The sequence below is a fragment of the Pocillopora damicornis genome, chromosome 7 (assembly GCF_964200805.1).
Source record: "Pocillopora damicornis chromosome 7, jaPocDami1.2, whole genome shotgun sequence".
NCBI lineage: Eukaryota > Metazoa > Cnidaria > Anthozoa > Scleractinia > Pocilloporidae > Pocillopora > Pocillopora damicornis.
In genome coordinates this window covers 8,665,001-8,692,321 of record NC_142676.1, presented here as the reverse complement: position 1 = coordinate 8,692,321, position 27,321 = coordinate 8,665,001, and the positions used below count along the sequence as shown (strand labels likewise).

The 27,321-nt window shown below is 37.6% G+C and overlaps 2 protein-coding genes across 4 annotated transcripts in view; one reads left to right on the top strand and one right to left on the bottom strand.

The window, feature by feature from the left end:
- The window catches only part of LOC113682634 (ubiquitin carboxyl-terminal hydrolase 34), a 50,311-nt gene extending 38,568 nt beyond the window's left edge, over window positions 1–11,743 (top strand). The window contains exons 52-71 of the mRNA XM_089212867.1: window positions 379–436; window positions 1,102–1,138; window positions 1,523–1,555; window positions 1,653–1,701; window positions 1,853–1,938; window positions 2,045–2,128; window positions 2,730–2,836; window positions 3,375–3,549; window positions 3,786–3,958; window positions 4,188–4,266; window positions 4,390–4,516; window positions 4,872–4,979; window positions 6,057–6,161; window positions 6,923–7,047; window positions 7,215–7,338; window positions 8,556–8,641; window positions 8,797–8,853; window positions 9,481–9,564; window positions 9,890–10,024; window positions 10,547–11,743. Of these exons, the coding sequence (XP_089068993.1) occupies window positions 379–436; window positions 1,102–1,138; window positions 1,523–1,555; window positions 1,653–1,701; window positions 1,853–1,938; window positions 2,045–2,128; window positions 2,730–2,836; window positions 3,375–3,549; window positions 3,786–3,958; window positions 4,188–4,266; window positions 4,390–4,516; window positions 4,872–4,979; window positions 6,057–6,161; window positions 6,923–7,047; window positions 7,215–7,338; window positions 8,556–8,641; window positions 8,797–8,853; window positions 9,481–9,564; window positions 9,890–10,024; window positions 10,547–11,017 (2,303 nt within the window). The 3' untranslated portion in view covers window positions 11,018–11,743. The remainder of the gene's footprint in view (window positions 1–378; window positions 437–1,101; window positions 1,139–1,522; window positions 1,556–1,652; window positions 1,702–1,852; window positions 1,939–2,044; window positions 2,129–2,729; window positions 2,837–3,374; window positions 3,550–3,785; window positions 3,959–4,187; window positions 4,267–4,389; window positions 4,517–4,871; window positions 4,980–6,056; window positions 6,162–6,922; window positions 7,048–7,214; window positions 7,339–8,555; window positions 8,642–8,796; window positions 8,854–9,480; window positions 9,565–9,889; window positions 10,025–10,546) is intronic.
- A 1,712-nt stretch (window positions 11,744–13,455) lies between these two features.
- On the bottom strand, window positions 13,456–27,259 carry LOC113682651 (prolyl endopeptidase-like). 3 transcript variants are annotated; one of them, XM_089212891.1, is made up of 22 exons: window positions 26,789–27,259; window positions 25,969–26,000; window positions 25,593–25,698; window positions 24,733–24,817; window positions 24,026–24,129; window positions 23,067–23,181; window positions 22,601–22,733; window positions 22,276–22,351; window positions 21,425–21,562; window positions 20,996–21,064; window positions 20,779–20,898; window positions 19,329–19,370; window positions 19,118–19,207; window positions 18,401–18,481; window positions 17,661–17,745; window positions 17,026–17,116; window positions 16,677–16,746; window positions 16,430–16,576; window positions 15,730–15,815; window positions 15,047–15,110; window positions 14,620–14,814; window positions 13,456–13,688 (listed from the first exon to the last, which is right to left on the bottom strand). In XM_089212891.1, the coding sequence occupies exons 1-22, from the start codon at window positions 27,002–27,004 to the stop codon at window positions 13,635–13,637; spliced, it is 2,199 nt and encodes a 732-aa protein (XP_089069017.1). In that variant the 5' UTR covers window positions 27,005–27,259; the 3' UTR covers window positions 13,456–13,634. The 3 variants fall into 3 exon arrangements, with proteins under 3 accessions (XP_089069017.1, XP_089069019.1, XP_089069018.1); XM_089212893.1 differs by having other exon boundaries at window positions 25,593–25,669; window positions 26,789–27,160; XM_089212892.1 differs by lacking the exon at window positions 26,789–27,259 and having other exon boundaries at window positions 25,593–25,669; window positions 25,969–26,366.
- Window positions 27,260–27,321: the final 62 nt, after the last annotated feature.

The following is a 27,321-nucleotide window of genomic DNA, read 5'->3' as shown; positions in this document are numbered from 1 at the left end:
TTTCTGACATGGAGAACTTGTCAAGAGCTGCTTTAGTTGGTGATCATTTCCTCTATTCTCGTCACCTGAATGTTTGATGCAGGGTTGATATTGTAGGGAGAATTCAGATGCCTGTCACTCTTAGGGGTCAGAGAGTTAAGGCCTATTTCCAGGCACAGCCGTTAATCACACCAACGACAGCTGCTTAGGGAAAACATTGTTGAAACCTTTGCTAAATGGGAGTGTATAGCATGAAATAGTATAGTTTAATAATCAGCAACTTCGTAGCTGTGCACCGTGAGTTAGGTGAAGTTTTACCCTGTCAGGTTTTGTAAGTCGTTTTCCTCTTCCATCCAGCAGTATTTCTCAGAGTGTCTGTTCTTTCTTTGTCATCTGTAGCTTCTGCATATCTTCTGGTAAGCCTTGTGCCTAACAGTCACTTCAGACAAGGGTTCAGGTAAGGACAGCTCTGTGTTACATTGAAACTGTTCCATCGAGACTGTCAGGGCAGTCTTAAATCATGACATTTCGGTTAAACGGACCCCATATTAATCGGGCTCTGCAAGGGAACACCGGACAAAATCACAATCGTGTCTCTCCGTAATCGTTGCTTGCGAGTGGGTTTGTTATTGGCGTTGCGACACGATGGGAAAAGCCCGTGCAATGGAAGCGCGCTAGGGGTCTGGGAGGGTTCCGCACAAACCCCTCATAGACCTATCGCGGGCTTCGCTGATTATGCTACAGCGCTACTGAGAGTATTCACTATAGAACGAACGAACGGCTATTTGGTGGTCATCTCTCTGAAACGAACGCGGATCGAGCTTTTGTACGACCAAGTACTTGTATTATGGGGAAACTTCAAGTGGCTTTTATTACAAACTTTTAACTTTTTTCGTTAGGTTTGTAAAGTAAAACAATAGGAAACATTTTTGTGTCAGAAATTTTCGCAACTTTTGCAGTGGGTTGACTTAAGAATTCCAAACACAGGTTATCAAAATCAGAGTTCATTTTTATTGTCTACCATTGCTTTTAATCGCTTATAAAGAGAAGAGATCCCTAATACTACTATAGTTTTTGTGGTAAGAAATCGTGATGGTTCATTTCCTTTGTTTCTTTTCTCAGGTCAAGAAGCTTTTCTGCACCGCACAAAGAAATGGTGGTAACTATAATTCACAATGTTTAAATGTCAGTCGTAAAGAATAGTAGATCTTGACCTTAAAAAAAAATAGATGGAAAGAACTCGCCCCGCTCTTAAGCAACCAAACAAACAGAAAGAAATGCGTCAAACGAATTTTTTTCCTCGACTATTTCCAGTTCTTATATGCAATTTTATGAGATATGGTGAAGTATTTTAGAAGTTCAGTTAATCCTCTCACTTTAAGACTCAAATCCAATTTTCCTCCAGATATCTATTTGGTTCCAATTCAGTTAGTAATTCAGGTGAATTACAAAATTAAATGGTTAGGCGCATTCAGATTTGTACTTTGCGTTATTTGGTCATTTTCTAACAGGAATATCCTTTTTTTCTATTTTTTTTTTTCAGTTGAGTAAGGATGCTCTCTCCATACTTCATGAGGTATGACATTTTATTTTATCATTATTACTTCTATGTTGTACTTCGTCTTTGCCTTTAATTTTTGTAATCGTCCGCCTTTACCTCTAACTTTAAACAGATTTACAAAATGTTGCTTAACCTTCTTCCAAGAGCCAGGAAATACTGTGGTATGTAGAATGCCAAATTTTTACTGTATTTTATATGTATATATGTTACTGTATTTGTTCTAAGCAAAGAAAAATAATCCAGTAACGTTTTTAGTAATTGCAGTCAATAGAGTAACTTTTCTTTCTGTCTCTGTCCTGTTTGGTTAAGTAGATCGAAACATCCATGGCACCACAAAACTTGTCAGCTATTTTGCCGTGTTGAACTACTGCCTTGTATCGAAAACCGAGAAGGAAATGGTGAGAAAAATGTTTCCTTGTTAATACCCCTTTTGGATTGTGGTAGCATGCGGAGACGTCTTTTAGCAATCTTCCTCGATGAAACTATCCTTATCCTTCTTCATAGTTCACGCCATTCTGTACAGAGTTGTGGCGGCTGTTTCACCCATTGATGTCAGAACCAAATATCGCAGTACATCCTAACAAACAGGTGATTTATGAATAACGAAAGATAGTATATCTCGATCCTGGTCGCCGAAAACGAAGACGTCGAAGACGTTATGTGTTATTCAAGAGCCTGGAATAAAGAGAAATCTGATTTCTCGGCGATAAGTCTAACCCCAAACCTTCAGCTTCACGGTCCGATGCTCTACTACTGAGATAGTGAGACAATTGGGTCATATATGGGACATATCTCACCTTTGTGATTACTTGTTGAAAAGGTGGCAGAATTAATAACAGGTTTTTAAAGTTCCAAAAAAATCGAACTGTTTTTGAGTAGCTAATTTTGTTTGTTCGTTCCTTCGTTCCTTTCTTTTTTGATTTTCGGAATCTGCAGTGCTTTGTTCCAGTTTCTTGTCGGGAGGGTTCCGTTTACGTAGCATTTGCATTCGTTCAACAGAAACTTAGTTTAGCTTTGAAATTTTAAATAAATGAATGAATGAATAGATAATAAGTAGGAATACCTGAATGCCTAAGTGCTTGAAACTTTATCTGCTTGAGCCTAACTTCTGATGAGATGGCTATTGAACATTTAAAAGTACAAAAAGGGTGTAAGTTTCTCATGCACTAAATGGTTTGTTAATTCTCAGGCCTTGTTGATCTTCTGGTTTCACGCTTGTATTAGTTGTGAGAAAAATATCGACTTTATTACGGAAAACAGCAGCGTGGCTGCCAACATACCTCTCAACTACATTCTGTAAGTGACTCTCTTAATTTAGACTTTTGATTTCCTTTTGGTCATATGAGTAACTTTTGGGTAATCCGGGATAGCTGTGGATTTTGTTTACTCCGCTTTGGGATTGGTCTAATCTTTTGATGCAAAACTTGAACCAATCCTGGCTTTGTTACTCTTATTTCCCAGCGTTTTAGCCTGTCTATACTTCGAGGGTAATTTAGTATCTCGTCTCGTCAAAGCGAAATACGTTTCGACGATTTGCTCTGACAAAGGGCTAACGCTCGAAACGCCAGCTTTGAAACTCTTAACGGTGGCCAATTTACGTTAACAACTCAGTTGATAATACTAAATTACCCCGTTGTACTCTCCAGCACCATAGTATCTTTAGAAACTTACCCCTTTATTCATTTGTTTATTCTTTTGAGTTCGTCCTGGCTTCATATATCGTTAACCTCTTCACTGAATGTGATAGCTTTGGTTTTCACGATAGTCCGTGTATGTTCCCTCCAGTTGTTGGCTGCCATTATTGACACGTGTGATGATTTTTGTACGTTTTCAGTTCCAGTGATGAACCGGAAGTAGTAAACTTTAACAGAAATGTACTTCCGGCATATTATGGGCTACTTCGGTTGTGTTGTGAGCATTCCCGCTCTTTCACTCACCAACTGGCTGTGCATTCCAACATGAAGTGGGCTTTTGAAAATCTCACCATACGCATGAATCAGTATCCACAGGTATGTACCAGGCTAAGCCGCGCGTTTTTCCTCCGCATGTTTTCCCTAACTTGCCCGTTTTTTGCACAGTAAGGCATTGTAGGAATTATTTCCCACTATACATTAGCAGTACTTAGAATTAGTAGTCCCCCCTTTTGGTTAGCTGGTAAAGCAGGAAATGAAGAGTGTGCTGTTTTCTGAGCGCGATGAGACAGTGTGAATTGCTTGACAAGTGTTTTCGTTTGCCCGTGTCATAGGCAGTCGAGGAGCTTTTTGCCCTCATGAGGCTTTTTGCTGGCGTTACTTCCCCTGATCCGCCCCAAGAGAAAAGCAAAGAAGAAGAAGCCTTTGAAGCATCGTTCAGACGAGACACCATTATCCTGTACCAGAACTGCCTGGACGGAGGAGCGTCGTGGACGACACTTATAAGGTACGTGGGTCTGTGTAGGAGGTTCTTGGGCGAGTAATGTGATAGCGAGGCTTTAGTGTATGAGATAAAGACATGAAGGTTAGATGCATGGAAGTGAGGCTTTACCATACTGCCTCTATTTCATGTCATAGTTACACTCGTGTCGTTATTAAGCTTAGATCAAAAAAGTGGAGTGTAGAAAACTGTAATAGATCGTTATTAAAGAATCTTTTTATTTTTCTCATTGTAGTGCGTACAAGATCTTGCTTCAAACGGATGAGGACAGACTGACCGTGGTTGTCAACCAAGGACTTCTCACGCTGTCTGATGTAAGGCTGAATTTCGAATCGATCGTGTAGCTGCGTGATTGTTTCCAGTCAAATCTGTGACAGGAACAACAACAGACAATAACTTATTAATAAAGTTCCTCTCTTTCTCAAATTACTCAACAGGCATTTACAACCCTTCACATGATGTACCATGAGGCTACAGCTTGTCACGTGACAGGAGACCTGACGGAAGTGTTAATGATTTTACACAACTTATTAGTGTGCTGTCGGCCGCATAGCAATAAACAAGGTATTAAATACTCACTTTTGTCTTCTAGCCGATGCATCGTTAATTAGACTGTACATGATATCTTTTCGATAGACGCATTCTTCAGTTAAGTACCGAGTCCCTTGTTGTTTGGGGCATACTCCAGACCCAAAGGTCCTGATACCAGCCTTGGTTGGGGATTGCTTCTGAGGCAATACTCTCAGTCATTTCAAGTTAGGGAAACGAGGATAAGCTCCGCTATGAACTGGGTCACTTGACTTGCAAGACTGAACTATGTTTAAATGTAGAATTTGAGAAACTAGACGTTACCTGTATCTTCTCGCAGAGTAGGTACTTCTTGTCTTCGTGTTTTTAGCGTTGTTTTTGTGTCTTTCAGACGTTCGTAGTAGTATTTTAGGATGGTCAGAGAGATTCGATGTCGCCCAAAAACTTCTCTCGCTGTTAAATACCTACACACCAAAAGAAGTCAGGCAGTCCTGTCTGGGTAAGTCGTAAAGTCATATCGATCGATGGATACTTTCCCAACAGCACTCAATGAACCTCAACCGAAAAAAGTCTTTTTTGCGTGTTGTGTTTAATTGATATCAGCAAAATGCAATCGGATGAAAGACTTTCCTCTCCTTATCCATGATCAACAGCACTCATTTTATACTTATGTTCACTTACACTTTATTGGGTCTCCCTTAACAGGGCTTTTCAGACACAACTAACTAACTTTACAGTATTTACAATCGTAATAAAAAACCAAAAGCCAATAATGTCTATTCATTAAATTGTGGTTAAATATTATATCATAATATTATAATATATATCTTTCCTTAACCCTTTAATCCCTGAGAGTAACTAGCATCTAATTTCTCCTTTCAATATCATCCCTGAATCAAACATTAAGTTCACGAGAATAAAGGAAATGATAAACAACTGAAGAACCTTTTGATTGTTAAACAAATTCTCCTTGCTGGCACATTTAGGAAATGTATAGAGAACAGTATGGGGAATATGCACACTGATGTTAGGGTGTAAAGGTTTGAAGTTTTTGATGTCCCTAATGTTCTGAAGATCCTTCGAAAGGCTATTCGTTTGGCACCGCGATAATAAAAGCTCCGTTGCCCTGTTGACAACCGGCTGCGTGGGTTCAAGTGTTGATTATATCATAGTTGATATGTGAACACAGGTTCAGTGGGCGACGTTATTGTGGAAAGGGCCACTATGACCCAATTACTGTGATAAAAATGGCCACTCTGGACAAAGGAACATCACGAGCCAGTTAGAGCTTCAATTAAAAACCAGGAATTTCGCTGAAGCGCGAGTGGCTAAGTTGTTTTCGTTTCGTATAAGGTTGGTTGAGAAGGCGACGCCGTCTAGTTTTCTGAGGTAGTCACGGAGCGTAGAAAAGTAAAAAAGTCTCGTTTGAAATTTGCCCACGTACGTATTTAGAAGGGGTTAAAATTTGGTTAGCAATGCAATAGAGCCCTCAAGTTTGTTCCTCGTTTTCCACCTCAATGAGTGCCCCACTATATAACATCCCGTATTTGACAAAGTGATCCATTGTGATCCACAGATGTGTTAAACGCCATGTTGGTTCTGTACCCCGGTGACATCACAGAAGCACTGATTCCCATCATAAGTGCCTCTCATCAGCACTGGAACAAAACTTCTCCCCCAGGTTAGTTTTAACTTGCGTAGCAGTCGTTTTCGTTCCCCTTCAGAAAAGCACGAGAAGTTGGGCTAACTTAAGTCTCCTTTCAGTCCCATGTCTTCCCTCAGCTTTTGTTTTGATCACACTTCTCCTGCTTCGCTGGAACGAAAAAGACTATCACATGCGTTTGGTAATTGTTTTCTAGAAGTGTGATATAAATCCCCAGAATAGAGTTGGTAAGATGAGGGCATATGGATGTACTAATTAAAACTGACGTTTGAACACTTGATCTTGAAATCATTTTAGTAACAGCCATAAAGAACGTTTTTTACGAGTCCACGATTCATTCTAATTCACTGTTTCTTTCTTAAGAAACGCAGAGTAATATGTTTCTTTTGTAGTCCTTAGTATATGTTTTGTTTCTTGTAATTTTGTTTGTTTGTTTATTTTGCGTCCCAACTGGAAGAAAACCAATTCAGCTTATAAAACTGTATTTACGATTTTTCACGTCCTGACATTGACTAGAAGTCGTTTGGAGCTTTTGCAATATGTCATTTGGAAAGCGACAAGGAAACTAGGACTTCGAACCCCAAGTTCTCTCAGATTTTTTTTCTCGAGACTTAATTTCGCAAATATACATACAGAGACGTAATTGGCAGTTGATAAGGTGTGTGTAGTTACTTGAACCTTCATCACGACAAGTGCACATGTTAAGCGGTTATTTCTCTTCTACTTTTGGCCTTTAAAAAGAAATAAACCGTACTAACCACATGTGGTGCAATCACCAGGTCTCCTTGGTCCCTACTTTCCTCGTCGACACTCAAAGATGATTGTCAGCAGCAAGTCTGTGGCGAGGCCCGCTGTGCCTGAGCTTAACATGTTCCTTCATCCGTCATTCCTGGACTCACCAAAGGTAATTACCGCCTTCCGATACTCTTTGACTCACCATTCTAACTTGAGGTAATCGCATGGAGTTACCACGGAGGTGAATCACAGGAATGCGATAGATTGAATCCCAGCATTCATTCTGATCTTAGTATTAGCAAAGTCGCTGACCTGTTGTGTACTTGATGTTCTCAGGGAGTGGAGGAGTTGTATGACACAGCAGTTGCAGAGTACTTCCAACCGTATCACCACTTCGTGGATAAACTGTTGCGCTATGGATTCGGTCATGACAGGGTCCCTGAACATGTCATCACGTGCAGTAAGTGTTTGAAGGTCATAGACTCCTTCAAGATATTAGTATAGGTAATCACATGATTTCGAATGCGATATGGAATAAATAAGCACGAGTAAGTTAATTTTTTCAAAGACTAACAAAATTTCACGAGCCCGTAGGGCGAGTGCAGTTTGTGGTCTTTGAAAAAATTTACAAGCGCATTTTTTTGCACATTGCACGAGAAAAATCATGTGATAACATATTAATAATATACATGAAAAAATAGGAGATAGCTTATCATAATTATGCAGAAGCAAAGCGCGCGTATCAAGTGCAAAAATAATTTATTCACCGTGCGTTCGGTCAAAACAACCGTATGCGATCAAAACAATAGTATATTATGATATTTCCACATCTTTAAGACGCAGGAAAGTTCAAAGCCTGGCTAAACAGTTCAAGTAATTGTTCAGTCTGGTTTGTTAGTTCTTTGCACTGAATCAACACTCTTCTGCAATGAATTACCTGAAAACTACATTTATCTTAACCCGTCAGAGCTGAGTAGTTTTTTCATGTATCTTATTAGATCAAAACCAGCGTCACAGAGAATACTTTACTTCCCTTTCCACCTGTTGTTTGGTCTTGTTGCGTGACTCGTTTTCATGTTACGCAAGACGTTTCCTCCTGATGCATCACGCGACACGGCCAAAAAAAGGCTACGAGGGAGACTGCGAATGATATTCATTAAACCTTTGTATGGCTGTTTATTTGTATAGAAAAACTCCGATGTGGTGTTAATATGCCAAAAGGGAACAAGAATGGTTCCTTAATGATGGCAAAGATTAATATGACCTGCAAAAATTTCAATATGTCTGGAAAAAGCGCAAAGAAGAAGCTTTCTCTGAAGCAAAAAAGAAATAAATAAACAGCAACAACAACAACTCAGACAGATACTTGAACAGATCTGAGCCATTTTTATAGCCTCTTGTGTCGAGTCGTTTCTTAGGGATTACAGTGCGATTATCTTTATCTTTACCATTCTTTCAAATCCCCTTTGTTCAGTAGTCCAGCACTATACAGCCTTTAGCACAAAACCAATTTTGGCGCCTCGGTCAATCATTCTTCGGTTACAACAATTTTGTTTCTTCTCAAGCATAAGGTTTTTAGATGAATCAGATCATTATGTGTACATGTGGCTACTATTCTTCGTGATGTAGTGGGTAAATGAGCTCACTGTCGAATTCACGCTTATACTCTTGTTATAGGTTGTCTCTTGGCGATAGAAGCCATCCCTCTTCACTTCACGTTCTTCAGCAGTCTGTGGATGGAAGTGTATCAGAAGGCTGGCGAGGTATGTGTCGTGTTGCTTACATTGGCATGAATTTGTTTCACTGTCCATATTTACGCATTCCGCACAGGGCAGCCACACATTTCATTTACGGTTGTTTCTTTAATTATTCGGCTCAAGGTCACCAACACATTCAATTTGTGGCTGTTTTTTTGCAGATTGGTAGATACAAAACCTACATACAGCAGCTATGTCAGAAACCCGAGTTCCTCGAGGTAACTTCTGATGCGGCTTATTTTTTTTCTGCATTCGTGCGTAGTTTTTACTACCATCACAGAATAATGGAGAGGCATCGATAAATAGTAACACCTCTGGTTGGGTTTAGTTATTCATTCCTTCTCTCACTCACTCATATGTTAACCCTTTACGCCTTAGCATCAGTATGGATATTCTCCATACTATTCTTTCTACATTTCCTAAGGTGCTGACGAGGAGAATTTGTTTAACAATCAACAGCTTCACTTAGTTGGTGATGATTTCCTTGATTCTCATGACCTTAATGTGTGATTCAGGGGTGATGTTGTAAGGAGAAGTTAGGTGTTAGTCACCCCTAGGGGTCAAAGGATTAATAGATTCCTTTTTGCATCTTACCGTGTCTTTGACTTTATTTGTTTGCTGCACCTAACCAATGTTTAGTTCATCGATAAACAAATCGCTATTTAGTTATCAGTCCGTCAAAAGCACATTAATCAAGCGTTGTCTTGATCAGGAAGTCACATTTTATACATCAATTGGTCAGAACAAGATAGGCTGACAAGAAAAGTGAGACGAGAAAACAACGCAAAATAGCCCTGTGTAACTATTAAGCTTGGTTAGTTTACTATTTTTTAACGTTTGTTTAGTACGTGGACCTGATCTTACTGGATGAACGAGAAAGTCTCAATGTGAGAGACATCTATTCCTTCCTGTGTTGCTTTTTTCCGCGGGTAAGCATAAGATGTTTGTTTTTGTTTTTGTGTGTTCTTGTTTGTTTGTTTTGTTTTGTTTTGCTGCCTTTGTTTCTTTACTTGTTTGCATTATCTCTCTAGTCTAGTAAGTCTTCTTTATTCCGGCTACCAGGCCGCAAACGAGCTAAAAACGTTCTTTCGCCTATGAAGTAAAGTATGTTAGACGCAATATTTTGAATTAACAAACTTACGGTAGGTGGTCACTCAAAATAACTACAGCCTAAGTAGTTGCTGTTGCTGCATTCTCTCTTTAAGAGAACTGGTGTTAAATGTATGTAATATTTACAATTTTGTATTCTCCCAGGTGTCAAGCCAGGTGTTGGTAAAGCAGTGGAATAACTTGGTGCAGACACTGGTGGCGACAGTAATCGCCGATAAACCCGCAGCGGAGAAGGCAAATGACACTGAACTCTGTGCAATAGCTAAGAGGCTAACTGCGGTAAGAACTTATTAAGTCAAATTCTTTTGTCGAAATTTTTTTCTTGTTATTTATAAAAAGAAACAAAGCGTAGTAAGACTTGCAAAGGGAAATGTTCCGAGCAGTTCGTGCAACTAGGGAATAGAATGCCTAACTACAGCGCAACAGATTAACCTAACTTTTATGATAACGTCCAACTTCTGGTCCATAATTGGTAACCTGTTGGCAGAATAAGTATAGTGATACGTTCTCCTTACAATTTTGGAAAACTATCCTGCAAAAAATTTGATGGGAACAGAGAAACGTATGAACTTGAAGGTTTCTCCTTCAGATAAGACCAAAGAAAGAAACAGAGATAGTGGATAAGAGAATTGTGATATGGTTCACTCTGAGACTGACGTGTGCAGGCAATGGGCCAATTAATTCCCATTGTAGGCTGGTTTCCCCTATTATTTAGATAGAAAATCATGAAGTTAGGTAAAACTTTGTTTTCTTTAAAATTAGTCAACTTAAAAAATGTTATTCTACCGAATTCCTCCGCAGGAACTGCGGGCCATGTCTCTACTTTTCTCAGTTCGCCCGCCACACAAGTCGGACGTAAGCCCCTTGTTGCAACCAAGTCTCAACGAATTGCTGGTGGTCTGCCGCAAGTATCAAGCCAAAAAATTAGAGGCCAAATTGCGGTCACCGGCGGTAGAGCCGGAACAACCTCCCTCACAGCAGCAGGGTAAAGAAGAGTCATCCGCTGCCAAAACTGAAGGAGATGATGGACCCGTGAAGAAGCGAAGGCGGACCCAAGAGGAAGAGGACGAGGCTTCAGCTAAAACGACCTCGGGTCCGTCAGATAAACCAGGGACGAGCAAAGACGATAGCACGACTGCATCAAAGAAGGAGAAAACTCAAGAAAATTCTCAGAAAAAGGCTGCATCAATTTGGGGTGCAAGGCCACCCACGGATTGGGTGGACTCGCTGGTCAAGGCTATACAGAACACTATATCTAAAGTTCCAACGTAGATCATGTTTTAGGGAAACAGGACGTGATAGTCGAGTTTTATTCTACTCAACTGTGCATCTTCTGTGATTCGAGGAAGAAGTTTGACCCAACTTTTATTACGCACAGGGAATCATAACACCGGATAGGTTCGTGCGAGAGAATTTGTTTCTCACGTAGTGTAAGTTTGAAACATTTGAAAATAAGAGGACACAATTCCGCTTTCGTTTATTTGAACTTAGATGAAAGGATTTTGAATTGAAGTCCACAGTAGTTACAATTGATCAAAGAATTTTGCAAGTATTCGAAAAATCAACTTGCATGAAGAGCTTGAAAACTGTTGTCGACCATAAATGGAGAAGATTAGGGTTAGGTAGGTACTCCCTACTTTAAAATTCAGGTTTAATATTTGAAAATAAACCATGGGTGACTAATCCCTCTTCAGCTTTTCGCTGATGTGTCGACAGATAACAAATATCTGATCTTTTGAACATAAATTTAGGTGAATAAAAAATTACATTGAATTTGTACAAAAACAATTTTAAGTGTATATTGTGTTCTTGTCTTGCTATGTTTTATGGTTGTTGTTATCTTTTCTTTTATTATTTATTTATTTAATTTTTTGTTCAAAATTTTCGTCAATAATGCTCTTCATTAGCAAAGCTACGTGAGCTAAGAAACCACAAGGTTGTTAACTCTAATTTCCCCTTCAATAAAAGCTTCACTCTTCACTCTTTACTCTTAACAAAGACGAAATTACTGTTGTGACTTTTTCCTCTTTTTTCTCTCCTTTCTGCAGCGGCAATATCCATAACCATTTCCCCTTTTTGTGGTTTTTGGGAGCCGGTTCGAGTTTTTTAAAAAATTACTTTTGAAATCGCTCTTCACACTAAAAAAAATTTTTTTTTTTTTCGTCATTTTCAGAATGATAGGAATAGTTCTTACACTTTTTCAAACTTCTTCTTTTTAAGCTTTAATTGAAGATAAACCCTTCCTCCTCAAAAACCCGTTCTTAGGTTCTTACCAATTGCTTCCGGAAATCGGGAAAGCGAGTTCTCTCAACGCTGCTGCGCTAGTTTCGGCTTCTTCTTCCTTTATTTTAGACTTTCAAGGCGCGATTGCATTCAAACTTTCCCGCTTCAGTGCCCATGAGTTACTAACGATGTCCAGGCATTCTGCGCAATTTGAAGCATCTGCGGAAATGCCTTTGAAATATAGAATGTAGCATAGCATTCGTCTCTCCCAAGGTCCACGCTCACTTTGAGCGTATCCATAGTTATAAAATGTGCCAATTACTTTCACCCCGTTGTAGCTTTACCAAAGCCGAAAATAGTAACGAGTTGCATTTTACACTGTATTATATTCAGGAAGCAAACTTGTTGACAGGTTCTCCCTAAAGTCTGCGGGTAAACATAATTTCTGCTATAACCGTAGGCCAAAGTGTCATGTATGCTCCCTCTGCAAGCTGCAGTAGCAGCAAAATGCAAAGCAAGCAGGCTAATACTGTAAGCCGAAAATTTACTGTAGACAGCTGGTAGGAGATTCTGGGGTAGATGGCCGGTGTCATTGAGGGCCGCTTCTCTTAGAACATGGCCTTGAGAATGATACGAGTAACATCAGCGATGGTATGTAATGGTAATTGAACTGACTGGGGTACGTTATGGTCTGAAATCAAACGCGCGATTTCAAAATCGAACGAGTCTGATTTGAATTCTCTCGTATGACTCTCAATATAATTTCAAACTTTAAATAACCTCTCTCGTAACTGAAATTGAAAGAATAGTAGAGTAATGATTCCCCTATTGGATGGCTTAACATATAATACGAGTGGGTATTTTTGGCCACTGCTCGTATTTCTCCTTCCCACATGACCCAAAAAAATACAACGCAACTCTTTAAACATTCGCGAATAATCATTTTTCCTTCGCACTCCTGCAACCGAAGAGTGTAATAAAGTACTAAAAAACTACCAACTTAAATTTTAGAACTAACCTACACCAAAGTAAAAGAAATATCACCAGAAAAGGAAAAAGTACAGACTAGATAACTGATAGGTTTTCAATTTTTGAGTCGGTGACTCTCTATCCCCAGACCCCCCCCTCTCAACAAGGGGAAATCTCAGGGTCTCAGGAACTGCTCCCCCCCCCCCCCCCTTCTTCCTTGAGTCTTGTTCATAATAAAATTGTATTACCAGCCTTTTTAAAAGACGTTTTAAAGCATAATTAATTTAATGGAATTCTCGGCTGAAAAACGCTTAAGCTCTAGACCATAAGTTTGGTATGATTTAAAACTGACTTGATGGTTTAAAGCATGGGCTTCGCTCAAAAGGAAAAAAATTCAACTGACTTGAATACTGAGTGTTTCGTTTTCGGATCTTTTATCTTCATTTTTTCCACTAGCCGCCACGTTTTACCTCGCAAAGTTTCCTGGTAATTTATGACGTCAATATGACAGCGTGAAGGATTTTAAAGCGTGTAAAACTTTTATTAGAAAAAAGTACATAAACTAAAAAAGCAGTTAAGAATCTGCCCCTTTCATAATATTTTATTCACTACTTCGTAGCAAGTAAAACTTCACAGTCCACAATCCTTCCACCTCTTGATCTAAAGCTGTCATCATCCACAGAACAAAGTTCAAATATTACTCCAGGGGCAGTCCTAATGCCTTGAAAAGAAAAGCGTACTCCTTTGCTGCCTATGAAAACAGTGACAAAAGAAATATATAAAAAAAAACAATTACTTTTCAATATTTTCTTCATATTTTTTTAACACAATTTGATAAAAGTGGTTTGACTAGTGGCAGGGCTTGGATGTTGCTTGCATATGAAAAATGGTACCGCTGTGCATTGTAAATGTAGTTCAGTAAAAGCGCAGTGTAGATACCAGTACCTTAATCTTAAATGTGCCCACATTAATTTTTGGATTACATTACTTGCGGTTATCGAATAAATAAAATTACACTGGAACCTCGATTTAACGAAGTGTCAAGGGACTGGAGAAATTGGTTCGTTGTATCGACGGTTTGCTCTATCGAAAACCTCGATTTAACGAATTTGCGGTAAAACAACCAAAATGTTCAAAATGCTTTTTCTTTCCTTTCATTTTTTTTTTTCGGCGTGACGTTGCGCTATCTAACATTTTGGGAAGAACAGTACTCAATCGATCTCTCATCGACCGAAAATTCGTAGGGAGGAGTTAGACTGAAACTGGAAATTGATTCAATACAAGTTAATTCAAGACAAACTGAAGTCCATTCGATACATAAAAAAAGTCGACTAGATACAATTCAAGTCATTTTGATACAAAGTAAAGGTATATTTGGAGTTCGCTACTTCTAAGAAAACAGAACTAAAATAAGACGTTACTGAAATAACCTTAAACGTTGGTGAAACAACCTATGAGATATATGTGAAATGACTTGAGACATTGGCGAAACAACCCAAGATGTAAGCGAACTGGTCGTTAGCAAGACGACTCATAATTGTACATGCTTCATGCTATAGGTATCAGAACTAGTATCACTCTACCAATAACTGCCATTTGGATTGAAAAAATCTTAAGTAGTAAATTATGTGAAGCTCCTTTAAGCAGTATGGAAAAGAAATCAAAGAATGTAATAAAAGTACCTTTTCAATTCTGTGGTACACTCCTTCTGTTTCTGAGTGTCCTCCATAGTATTCAACATGACAGACTACCAGGGGCTTTTCTCCCTGGGCATGGTGAGACAACTGATCTCTTAGTCGAGCGACCCACTTCAGGGGCAGCCAGTAAGGCACACGATCATCATTCATTGCCGTGGTCACCATCACTGAAGGGTACACCTGTGGAAGACACAATATTAACAATAAAACAGTTTATATATAATAAATTCGTTTAACTGCATCCTGTAGTCATATCCATAAGAGATGAGGTATCGAAATGGTTGGTACGCTGAAAACCAGGCCGGGTTCATCAAAGCACGATTAAGCTAACCGAAGGTTGGCCAACAATTTTTAAATTTAATCCTAACTATTTAAACATAAATAGATTTGCATCACTGGGCCAGAACTTTACCTGATCTTTAATGTTCTGGTACGGACAGTAGGATTTAATGTAATGAAAATTACTTTCATTGGACCTGAAAATAAAATTGCATACGTTCAGTCAATAATTAAAATGCTCAAGACCAGGAATGCACGGATGACTGGACTTACAGAGAAAGTGTCTCAGATGATGTTAAGCTCACGAGCAGAGTCTCATTAGTGCTTTGATCGCATACGCCATGCCATTTGTGTCAAAGCTCCGATGAGAGCCTACATGTATGTACAGGCTACAGATGATAGTACTGGTCAGGTCTTTGTCGAGAGCAGTCTGTTTCAGGACTAATGAACAAAGGGGTATGTTTCTAAAGAAACTGTGGTGCTGCATCGTTGGGAGAGTACAACAAGATTATTTGGTATTATCAACTGACTTGAAAACGTTAATTAGCCACCATAAAGAGTTTCGAAGCCGACGTTTCGGGCGTTAGCCCTTCGTCCTCATTCACTCTGACGAAGGGCTAACGCTCGAAACGTCAGCTTTTAAACTCTTTACGGTGGCCAATTTCCGCTATCAACTCAGTTGATAACACTAATTAAATTATCCTGTTTCAGGACTAGCTAAGAAATCACAGAGATCTCCTAAAAACTTCAAAATAATCTTGGATGCATTTTCTACTGACAAATACATCTTAAAGACACTGAACAAATATTTCATACCCAGGTTCACCCCACTCTTCATATTCCTGAACTGTCAATGGAAGAGAAGGATCCAACATTGACGTCAAAATATCTAAAAATGGAACCTGTCAGAGGAAGCTCTGATTAGCAGAGTAACAATGCCTTGTAACCAAAGAACTGATACATGAAAAGAGTTTTCTAAAAGATAGAGGATGGTAAAAATTGATTTTAACTACAATTAAGTCTCGAAAAAAAAATTGCGTTCACTTTTTCTCAAACTCTAGACCTGATGAAATCATGAAGGACAATTTATCAACTGAGAGTTCAAAGCTTAGTTGGGATCCATGCAGTAACAAAAAGCCAACAATAAAACTAAGTGAATATGAAAGCCATCTTCGCAGTAATTAACACTACTTAAGCAGCAGTGAAACCATCCAGAACGGGATTTGAATCCATGGCCCCTGCGATACCGGTGCAGTGCTCTACCAACTGAGCTAACAAGTTAACTGGGAGCTGGTCATCATGTTGGTTCGTAACAAACCCATGAAATGATATTTCATATATTCACAGTCAATTAACATTTAACCATAGTTGTCATTATCATCAACATTATTTTAGTCAACACTGTCATCATCATCTGCATCAACCTCATTTTAATCATCACCGTTAACAATTTATCGTTAAAAAAAAAGCAAAGACAAAAACAGCAACATACTACGTTCTATAAAAGTAGTCTAACCTTAAGAATAACTGCCTTAAATAACTCAGGTGATCTGTTACAGACGGCTCCCACTATCAATCCCCCTGCACTTGTCCCGCGTGCTGCTGTTAACTGTGGGTTGGAATACCCCAAATTATGCAGTGCTTTAGCACAAGCTTCAAAATCCTGCAAGGTGAAATACCTGTCATTTTTCGATAAAATATTCTGAAAGCAACAAAATTTATGAGCTGTAAATGACACCTATTATCCAATGACAATTATATACCTCAAAGCCTTTATGTTTATTCTGTAACTTTCCATCTAAGTACCACTCCCGTCCAAGTTCTCCTCCACCTCTGTAGAATACAGATCTCATTTTTATTTAATATGAAATGTTTATTACAGTAAGAAACCTGGAAAATATGGCAGCGCAGAACTAATGAGCAATTGCCTGTCTATTCTCATTTCTGTTAGTAGTTTAATCCCACAATTCATGACGTTCAATAATACTTGATTCAAAATGTAATAATGGAAAACATAATTGAGCAAAAAAGATTACTAAAAAAATCAACAGCCCCACTTGCTAGAGTTTCTTCCCAGTCGCATGGGTTAGATCATTATGATAAATAAATTACCTGACATGACAAAAAGCAAGACACCATCCCCGTTTTAACAGACTGATCCTTTCCACATCAAAACCCATGTTGACATTGATACCATAGGAGCCTACAACAAACACATCATCAAAGATATTGTGCACAGTAATTTAACCTTTGAGAAAACTGTTAATTTCTCTTATTTTTTTTCCTTTTTATTAATTGTGATACAATAACAACACTACAATCCTGTACATCACAGGAACTTACATCACATAACGATGTTGGGAAAAAGGAAAGAAACAATTACATGAATGCGCAAATAAAAGGGTACTGACCACACAAACTAAGCAAGGAAATTAATTAAAATGGAAAAAAGGGGAAAGTTCCGGTGCCTTAAATATTTTCTTAACATCGTTTAGATACTATTTTACTATTAAACTACACTATTCTTGGCAAGCTATATGTTACGAAATGATACATTAAGTGTTTTCGATCAGGAACATTTTGTTAACAAGCAGTGTAGAGGAACATATGTGTAATATATTTTTAGAGTGAAATAAATATTCTGAAGGTAAGACTTCCTCAAATGTACCGATGATAAAGCTTTCTTTCTTTACGAGTAAGTAAGGCAAGTTTTGAAAAAGAAAAAGGGAAAAAAATACAGTCATTACCATAAACATGTAGAAGTAGGGGATTGCTTCCTTCCTTTTTTAGATCTTTGTGATGAAATAACGTGACAGGTATGTGAGTTCCATCCTAATGTACCCAAAATAAAAGCCACCATCATCGTCACTGAATTTTATCTTTTGAAACAGCTCAACCTGTTGGTTATCTGTTTGGTATTTTAAAAAATGTTTACAATAATTGCATAATACTGAAATCTTATGGCTGACCAATACGTCTTGACAAATGGGATGAATTTTAAAGACATTCTTTCAAATTATTGTGTAACCTGTAGTTAGGGTAGTGCAGCCCACTATTTCAATTTTTTTTTCCTTTACCCAAACTCATTGTTGCAGAAGATCTTTAAATATTCTGAGCAGGAATTACAGTGTAGATGGATTTTCCAGTACTTGTTTTGTTGCCATTTGGAGATACATGTACATGTATGCCACGTTGTTTAATTCATACAATCATAAATTTTCATTAAAATTGGGTGTTCTTGACTCACTAGCATGAGTACAGATGCCTCTTTCCCTTCAGAAATTAAATCAAGAATGAGGTGCAGCTGTGAAAACACTTGGGATGAAAAGCATTTTAACAACTGCATCCTTTATGAATTGTACATATTCACTTTGCCAAAACCCTAACAGCCATATGAGTTCCCATCAAGTTGCAGCAGTTTTATATCAACAAAAATATTATCATTATTATCATTGACTTGAATTAATCAAAGCACAATGTATCTTACTTTACTTTGTATTTCAAGTCGGGTGCAGCAAAAGTCTGAGCTGTCAAAAGATGGCAAAACAGAGAAGCTATGTTTTTCAACCTGAGAAGAAGTAAAGATTAAGGTAAGAGTAATGCTTGTTGATCTAAATGATGATACAATAATTAAGGGGAAGGTGGCTCGGAAAGAACAACAAGGAAAAGCATGCTGGGGAAGAAAGGACGTAAAAAAAGTTTTCAATAAAGTATGTGACAGAAGTCTCTTATAAAATTTGGGGGCACAAGTGTCACTTCACCTTAAAACAAAGAGTACTTCTTTGCATCCTTCACTTATTTTTTTTAAAAAGGATGTGTTAAACGTCAAATGTCAAAAAGTACATTTAGCATTACACATCTCACTTCCATGAGTAACCAAAACAGAATTTCTCCTTACAACGTCAATACAATATCAAGCAGACAATTGATGAGAATAAAGAAAAATATCAATTAGGGGATTATTTAAGTCTCTTCAATACCAAATTCTCCCAAATAACACTCTAAGAATTGAATTGCAGACAGTAAGAAGAATTACTAATGAGATAGGATTGACTAAGTTGATAAACACTGAGGGTTACCAGGTATAAAATTAAATTCTACAGCAATCTTTATCAATGTAATGTGATGTTAATTTAGTGTCCTATGACCTGAAGTTTTTCTTGCTGAGAAGCTAATTCAACACTGTCTTTTAACCTCGACGTACCATTGACTTGGTCCCCATGTTATACTCCAAGACTTGAGCTGGTAATATTGGTGAGGAAACTGTTAGTCGCACACTGTCGTGATCAAACATCTAAGAGGAAAAGGAAAATTATTGCCAAAAATATTTCCCATCAGAAATGGACAGCATGGACATCTGCACAAATATACCTGTATATGCAGAATATTTTTTTAACAAACATATCATAAATTACCAGATTGGATCCAGCTTCTAAAACACAAACATCTTCAGGAAGCTGCAATATAGAAAATTTTAAACAAAAATCAAGTCATGTACTGAAGGGAGGTACAGTGGGCTCAGTGCCAATTGTAAGTACACCCAGGGAGGGAGGGGGGAGGTTACTTGGGTCAAAGTTTGCTAGGTATGTGCCGCTAGCTTCTCAGAACCCCAATCATTATACATGTAGCTTTTTTTTTTTTTCACTATTTATAGACTGAACCAATCTAAGTCACTTTTGGGCAAATGTCATTTTTGTGATTTTGTATCTCCCTGTTGAAGCTTTTTGAGTTTAAGGACTTGTTAAACTGAGTGTAGACCACTTTACTTTTCACATACAGTACAAACATTCTGGTACATTTGCTAACTGCAAATCTTCCCATTTATGAATTCCTACATACAGAATTCTGTACCAGAATTTTTGGCCACCAAACTCGCAAAAATGTGTGACCCCATTCTAGTAACTCTATTGAAAATGCTACCCCATTAGAGTCAATCCAGTCTCATTAAAAGCAACCCCTTCCAGCAGCACATCCCCATTAGCAATTTATTAAATAAAAATGCAGGGCTCCAAGCTCAATTTTTCAAAAAGTTGCACTTTGGCAACCATCAATATTGTAAAATGGTTGCCATAAAAAACATTTGGTCAAGACATGTATCTGGGAGTTACAAAACAGTTTGTTTGCATTTAATCTTTGATAATTCGACAAGGGTTTATAAATTTTTTGCATGTTCTTTTCTTTTTTTTTTTTAAAAAACCTGTCAGTCACCAATTGGCCACTTTTGTTGAAATTTCAGTTGCCAAATATATTTTTCTCTTGCCATGGCAACCAAAACGGTTGTAACTTGGAGCTCTGTAATGACCCCCTGTGGGTCTGGGTTGGTCCCTTCAAGTTAACCAAGTTGTATTTTTGGCAAGGCACTTCACTCCTTGCCGCCTCTTGATCCAATCATTTCAATCACAGTGCATAAGAATGGTTTTTTTAATCTTTTTAAAATTTTTTTTCATTTTGCCATTTTGTAATCATGATACATCAGTGGAAATTAAAAAGAAATTACATATTGGGTTGGCTTAGGCTCAATTACCAGCTGCTGTTCAGGAATATGAGCCCATACTCACCAGACACAAGAGAGTGGCAAAATCAAACCTAAGTTGTTCATTAAGAAAAATTTTCTATCATCACCAACATTTTATGAGTACAAATGGTTTGTCACAACTTGACAAGTTTTGGTAGAAGCGGACAAATCTTCAAACACACCATTGACAAAAATTTGTCATGACAAAATTTGTCCTTTGATTTTGATGGGACAATTCTAGTTTTGTTCAAAAGTGTCAGAAAGGCCTTAAGGTTGGCTCAGCACCATTTTAACATATTGCATTTGGATGGTACAAAAAATTAAGAGTTTAAAAATTCCTTGTACAGTACCTGCACTACATACTGATCTTGAGGTGTATCTAGTGGTACAACACGGAACTGGGGAATTGTTTTACTTCTCTCATATACCACACAGTGGTTCTGAAATATATCCATATCATCTAGGAAATTCTGGAAAAAAATCAAATCAAACACATGTAAGAATATCAAACAAATTAATAAGCCATCAATTTTTAATTTAAAAAACAAACTATGTTCTTACTGTTACCTCTGATTTGTCTTCAATAAATGTTTGCCAATTTTCCTTTGCTGGATTGCTCTTTGATGCAGTCATCACCTAAATAAAAATATGAACATTCAAAACTGCTCTTATTTGAAAAGTCCTTATAATTCTCAGTTTCATTAGCAGTTGAATCACCTTTGAGAATTGCTTTTTCTTTCATATGGTATGTTAAATTCATGAAGGTATCACCCCCCCCCCTGCTGCAATTCACCAAGAGAGCTAGAAAAGTAAATTTTCAGTCAAATCCTTGATGAAATAAGAGAAGGAGTAAGAAACCTAACAATGGATAACTTGGGTCACCTGTGCACTTACCAGGTAGCCCCTACAACTCCCAGACTTTACAAAGAGAAGTTTGTATGACTTTTTGTCGCAGAATGATTGAAAACTTTAGTGTTGTGCCATGCATATACTTACTCGATAGTTTTTTTCATCCGCATTTGTTATTATAAAAAACTGATCATCTCTATGATCCACATAGTATTCCATTCCCTGTTGCCTTGGGTGGAGAGGTTTACAAACAAATGAACCATCCTTGATGTCTACAATGCTAACCTAGAAAAAGGAATACAGTAAGTCAAATTAAATGATTTCTTTCTCTCTTTTTTTTTCCTTAAAATTTACCAAATTTTTACTTAAATTCATACTCTACTTGATGAGCAGAATTCAAGAGATCTTACATAAGAGATCCTGCCAGAAGCTAGGGTAAAGGAGTGAGGAACATACCCTGTACTGCTATTCTTCCAGAACATACATGTACATGTATACAACAGGCTTGTTTAAACCCAGGCTTTGGCAAATAACCTTGCCTGTTATTGTATATTCTGTTTCAGAGTGAAGAGTTGTATCAAGTATACCATAAATAAAATATTATTTTTTACAACTAAGCATGCAATATCAGATTGTTTATCAGACAGGAGCCTGTTTAACAATGTTAACAGAGTTGGATCAATATCAGTATCCAAGTAACTACCCACCTACCCCTCCCCTAACCCAACAACAGTCTATTGATAACAAGTTAGGTTTAATGTTGGGTTAGGGGAGGGGTAGGTGGGCAGTTGCCCAGATACTGATATTGATCCACAGTGTCAAAGCAGTTCAAAGAGAAGCAAAGGCCATTTAGGTCTGCTCAAACATGTCCACTCTTGTAACATTAAGAAATTTGTTGTCTGAAACTTTTTTGGCAAGGCTGGGTGCTAAGATTGATGCATAAGAGGAGGTTTATATGTCTTCAATTAAGTCATCGCTGACTTGGATAACAGACTTACCTCAGATGTTGACCTTGAGTTGCAGTTGATTGTAATAAATTCCCTGTCTTTAGTAGCACTTACATCAACGATAAATCTATGGAAAAGATTAGTTAAATACCAATGTAATTCATCAAGGAAGATCAAAACATTCACTGTATCACACTTCTCACGATTGAAGTGTTCAAGAACAGTAAGAATAATGATGGACTTTACACCCAATAGAGGAGTGCCAGTATAAAACGGCATTGAGATATTGTAAAGGTGGGTTATTTTCCATAAATGTATTCAACCTTATCAGGAGAATTCATTCAAAACTGTGCAATAAAAAATCATTCTGACCTACCTTTCATCTTTCTCTTCATGCAGAACAACATCTGTTAGAACACTCTGACAGGTTTTGTGCATTAACACAGCAAATGGTCGATTTTGTTCATCTGGTCTGCTGTAGTAAATGGTGAGGTCATCACATCCCCATTCTAAAAATTGAAAGGAAATATTACTAATTATTATTAATGTTAAAAACCTCACCTTTTCCAATACTTGTTCTGAAGTGCAAACACATTGCAAAGGGAAATTGGAAGGCCATTAGTTCTTGCCTGGCTATATCCTGATCATGGGTCCCAGTTTGAGTCCAGAAAAGGGTCACTGTATAGTATTCTTGAGCAAGACAATTTACATGTACTCTCAGAGTTCTGTTTCTTTGAAACCAGGACAAGATCAAAGCCAAACAAACAGCATCTATTTATAAAATTTTATAAAATCATTTTCAGAAAAAGCAATGACTCTTACTAGCAATTCACAAAACTCACCAAAATTTACAACATTTGGTATGGCATCAATAAAATTTATGATCCCTTCATGTGCCTCAGTAACAAACAAGGTGTACATCCCAGTATTACTTTTGTCCAGCAAAAAGCCTATGTACTATTAAAAACAGATTGGAATACATGACACTTGTTTCCTCAAACTGTTTCTTCAATGAGCCCATTAAAAAATAAAGCAGAGTTCAAAATAATAATCCAATGTGCAAAATAAATCACCCCTTTAACTCCCAAAAGTGGTGAACATGTAACTTCTCCATACATCATCCAGCAAACAACTAAATGAGAATACTCAAACTCATCAGGAAGAAGTTGTTATCTTGATCTAATGCCAAATTCTTGTTATTAACCCTTTAACTCCCATGTGTGACCAAGAAAGAATTTCTCCTTACAATATCAACACAGTATCAACCAGATAAGTGATGAGAATAAAGAAAAATATCATTTTGGGGATAATTAGTTGATCCAATACTAAATTCTCTGAAATAACTTTATAAGAATTGTATGGTTGACAGTAAGGAGAATAACAAATTTGAACTGGGAGTTAAAGATTTGATAAATTAATTACAAGGAAATGTGTATCAGCCAGAGGGGAGAATTGATGTTGGGGAGTAAAGGGTTGAAGAAATTTCATGAAAATGGACAAAGAATTCATCACATGAAATTCAGCAAAACACGTTTAGCAGGTAATTTAGTATTGACAACTGAGTTGAAAACATAAACTGCAACCACTCTGACTAAGGGCTAATACTCAGAACGTCAGCTTTTTACCCTTTACGATGGCCAATTTACGTTTTCAACTCAGTTGTTAACACTAAATTACCTGCTGTACTCTCCCACCGATGCAGTACCACAGTTTCTTTAGAAACTTAATACCCCCTTTATTCAAAAAATGTTTAGTTTGTCAAATATTTAATTAACACATTTATCATAAATACTATACTTACCCTTCCTGAGGGAGATATTTTAATTCTTGGTATTGAAACATAATTGTATCGTTCTTTTAATTCATTCTGGTCTAGTATTGTTTCTGGGTCACCATAAGAACCATCTATAGATAATTAATTAAAAGTAACAACAACATAATGACTGAATAAGTAAAAGAAAAGGCAATCAGTTACAAACCAAAATTAACAGTCAATCAGAAATAGGCCATTTTACAGTTGTGTACTTAGTTGCCAAGCCTTTGATTTGGAGTGAGGCTGAAGGTGACCTTGTTGTGTTAGAGACCAGAATCTAGTTAGCATGATAACAAATGAATTTGCATTTCAAAAGCAGCAAGGTTTGTATCATAACAAGGTCACCTTAGCCTCACTCCTGTTCAAAGGCTTGGCAACCAAGCACACAACTGTAAAATGGACTATTGTTGTACAGTGAAAATCATGCTCATAAATATCATGATCATAAGCTACCAGCTTGAAGTAAGGAGAAAAGTACAATGCAACCAAAAAATCAAAATTAACAGAAGGTTGGAAATCTAACTTAGAATCACTAAATGCCATACAAAACAAAGCAATCTTTTTTCTTTTGTCCCACTCAATGAACTTTTGGACATACTGACAGACTGAAAGTCTTCATTAAAATTTTATAACAAAAATAATTTACTGGTGACACATTTGATAAAAAATTGTTTAATTACTGGTGACATTGATACCTTCTAATATTTTTCTTCTACAATACACAGGTAGGTAAGAGTCTTTGGGAGGATTGCTCAAATAATAGATATAACCATCTAGCTCCTGCCAAAAAATACAGAACTGATTGAGTTAAGTGTTATAATGATTTGAAATAAAATAAAGAATATCAAACCCAAATTTTACAACAAGGATAAATAGTTGCTGCCTGTCTTTCCTGGCACCCTTGAATCAAGATTGTTCCAGACAACCAGTACTTCCATTCAGAATAAACTGGCTTCAAACAGAGTTTTCAGTGTTACTTTTGTTGATGATCATTAAATATTTGTCTCCTTTGTAACAATTGTTTAACTTATCATTTTATTGGCTGGAAATGTTTGAAATGTATGCTCAAATATTATGATAAGACTATATTAATCATTTTTATCAAATCTTGTTTGTAAAGGAGAAAGGCTACTGAAGAATTCTAGAATGAAATGGTGATAAGACATTATCAAAGTACCTTACCTCAGGGTACTAAAATCTACAGAAGCTCTACAGGGTGTGAACCAGTAAAATAGCTTTTAAGTAGAGTTTTCCTTCTTTTATCATCTTGAGGATTTATAATCATTGACCCTTTAACCCTAGGATTGACTACCATCTGATTTCTCCTTACAGTATTATCTCTGAGTCAAAAATTAAGGTCATGAGAATAAAGGAAATGATCACCAACAAAAGAAGCTTTAGACTGTTAGTCAAATTCTTCTTATCAGTATTATCAGAAATGTACAGAGAACAGTATAGAGAATAGGCATCCTAATGAGAAGATGTAAAGGGTCCAGTAGTCATAATAACTGTGCTTCTGAGGAAATTCTTCAAGACTGATGACTTGTAAACTTACTTCTGGAACAGACTCATCATCAAAATGCTTATGAAACCAGTCTTTCATCTCATTTGTCAGATTCTCCTGGAAAGCTTCTGTATCAGACAACACAGCATCACAATATCTATGTATATATATATATAAGCATATGTCAAAAGAGAATTAATAATAAAAAAACACCTAAATGGGTATTTTTCTAAGTGGAAAAATTATGAAGAAAAAAACAGAAGGGATAACTATTGTTTCAGCTGAACCTGAAGCGGGTTTCATTACAATGAGTGCAATTGTTTAAGCTAGCATTAAAGACCTACTGTAGATGTACATGAATAAAGTCTAAAATATATGCAATACAGTAGTGCAACAATGAAGATATAGTAAAGTCGGCAAATCTCACCTGTTTTCTTGTTTGACATAATTGCGCACAGCCTAGGAACAGAAAAGAAAGGTATATGCAACTCAAAGGCATAGTACATGTACATGTAAATGACTAGTAAAAGTCAACTACATTGCATTTGCAGAGACCATCCCTGAACTTCCCAGAAGTGCATATTGGGCTGCTCATATTCATGAAGGGAAAGCAAAAAAAATAGCTTAAATCTTGCCCTTGCCATCTGTTTAAAGCAGAGCTACTCCTTGCATGAATGTCTGACTGAACATGTGATGCACAGAGACTGTTTTGTGAGATGTAGTTCTGCTTCTATCAGTGAAATTCCAAACTAAAGATTTAAATCAGCTGTTGTTTGCTTTCCAGTAATCTCAGGCGAGATTTCCACATGGCCCTATGGACATGCATTGGCTTAGTGAGCAGTGCAGTGGACTCTAGATCCAGAGGTCAGGGTTCTAAATCTGGCCAGGTCTGTGTTCTTAAACAAGACACTTTCCTCTCATAGTGTGTCTCTCCAACCAGAAGAGTATAAATGGGTACTGGCTAACTGTCAGGAAGCCTGATGAAATTCTGGGGGACGGGGGGGGGGGGGGGCATGGTCAGGGGCCAGGGTCAGGGTTAGGGGTTTTACCTGGTGGCTATCTACCCCACCCACCCTTCCCATCCTGGGAAAGCCATTGATACGATGTAGCACAATATGCATACTTTTGTAATATCAATATTCTTTGAGAAAACAAAACAACGGTGAAAACTTTGTTTTAAAACAGCGTGTAGGGAGTTGGTCAAGAGTGTATTGTAGCTACACGTGACATAAAGAATATTTGCTTACCCTCGATCCACGATCTTTTAACCATTGAAACTCGTCCTGGATTTCAACACCATGCACCTTTAGGTAGCTGGGAACTTTTTTCGGTTTAGGCTCGCTGAATGAGCCTCCAAACAGCCTGGACAAAATACTGATTGAAGACAAACCTCGCAGAGCCACGCTGGAGTAGGGGCTGCACGCGGCAAAAGTGACGCTCTTGGCCAGGCGACTGACTTGCATATTTTTTTAATTAGTGGAAACAGAAGTATAACTTTGTGCTGTGGGATTCCATCTGCTTTGTTTAACGATCGCACTTGAAATATGTAAAGGAACGATCAATTCAACTGGATATTTCAATGCTCGTCCATTTTAAATCAGAAAGCTCACAACTGTTCAGCGGTTACGGTCGTAACGATGGTCGATAGTTTGTGAGTGTAGTAGACCTGAAACTTCTCCAGAGAAAACAGGAACGCTCGTTGTTAGGAGAAAAACAGGTAACTACCTCGCTCCTGTGGTGAAAGCGTAAACTTCGGCACAGTTTTCTTTAAATAGGTAAA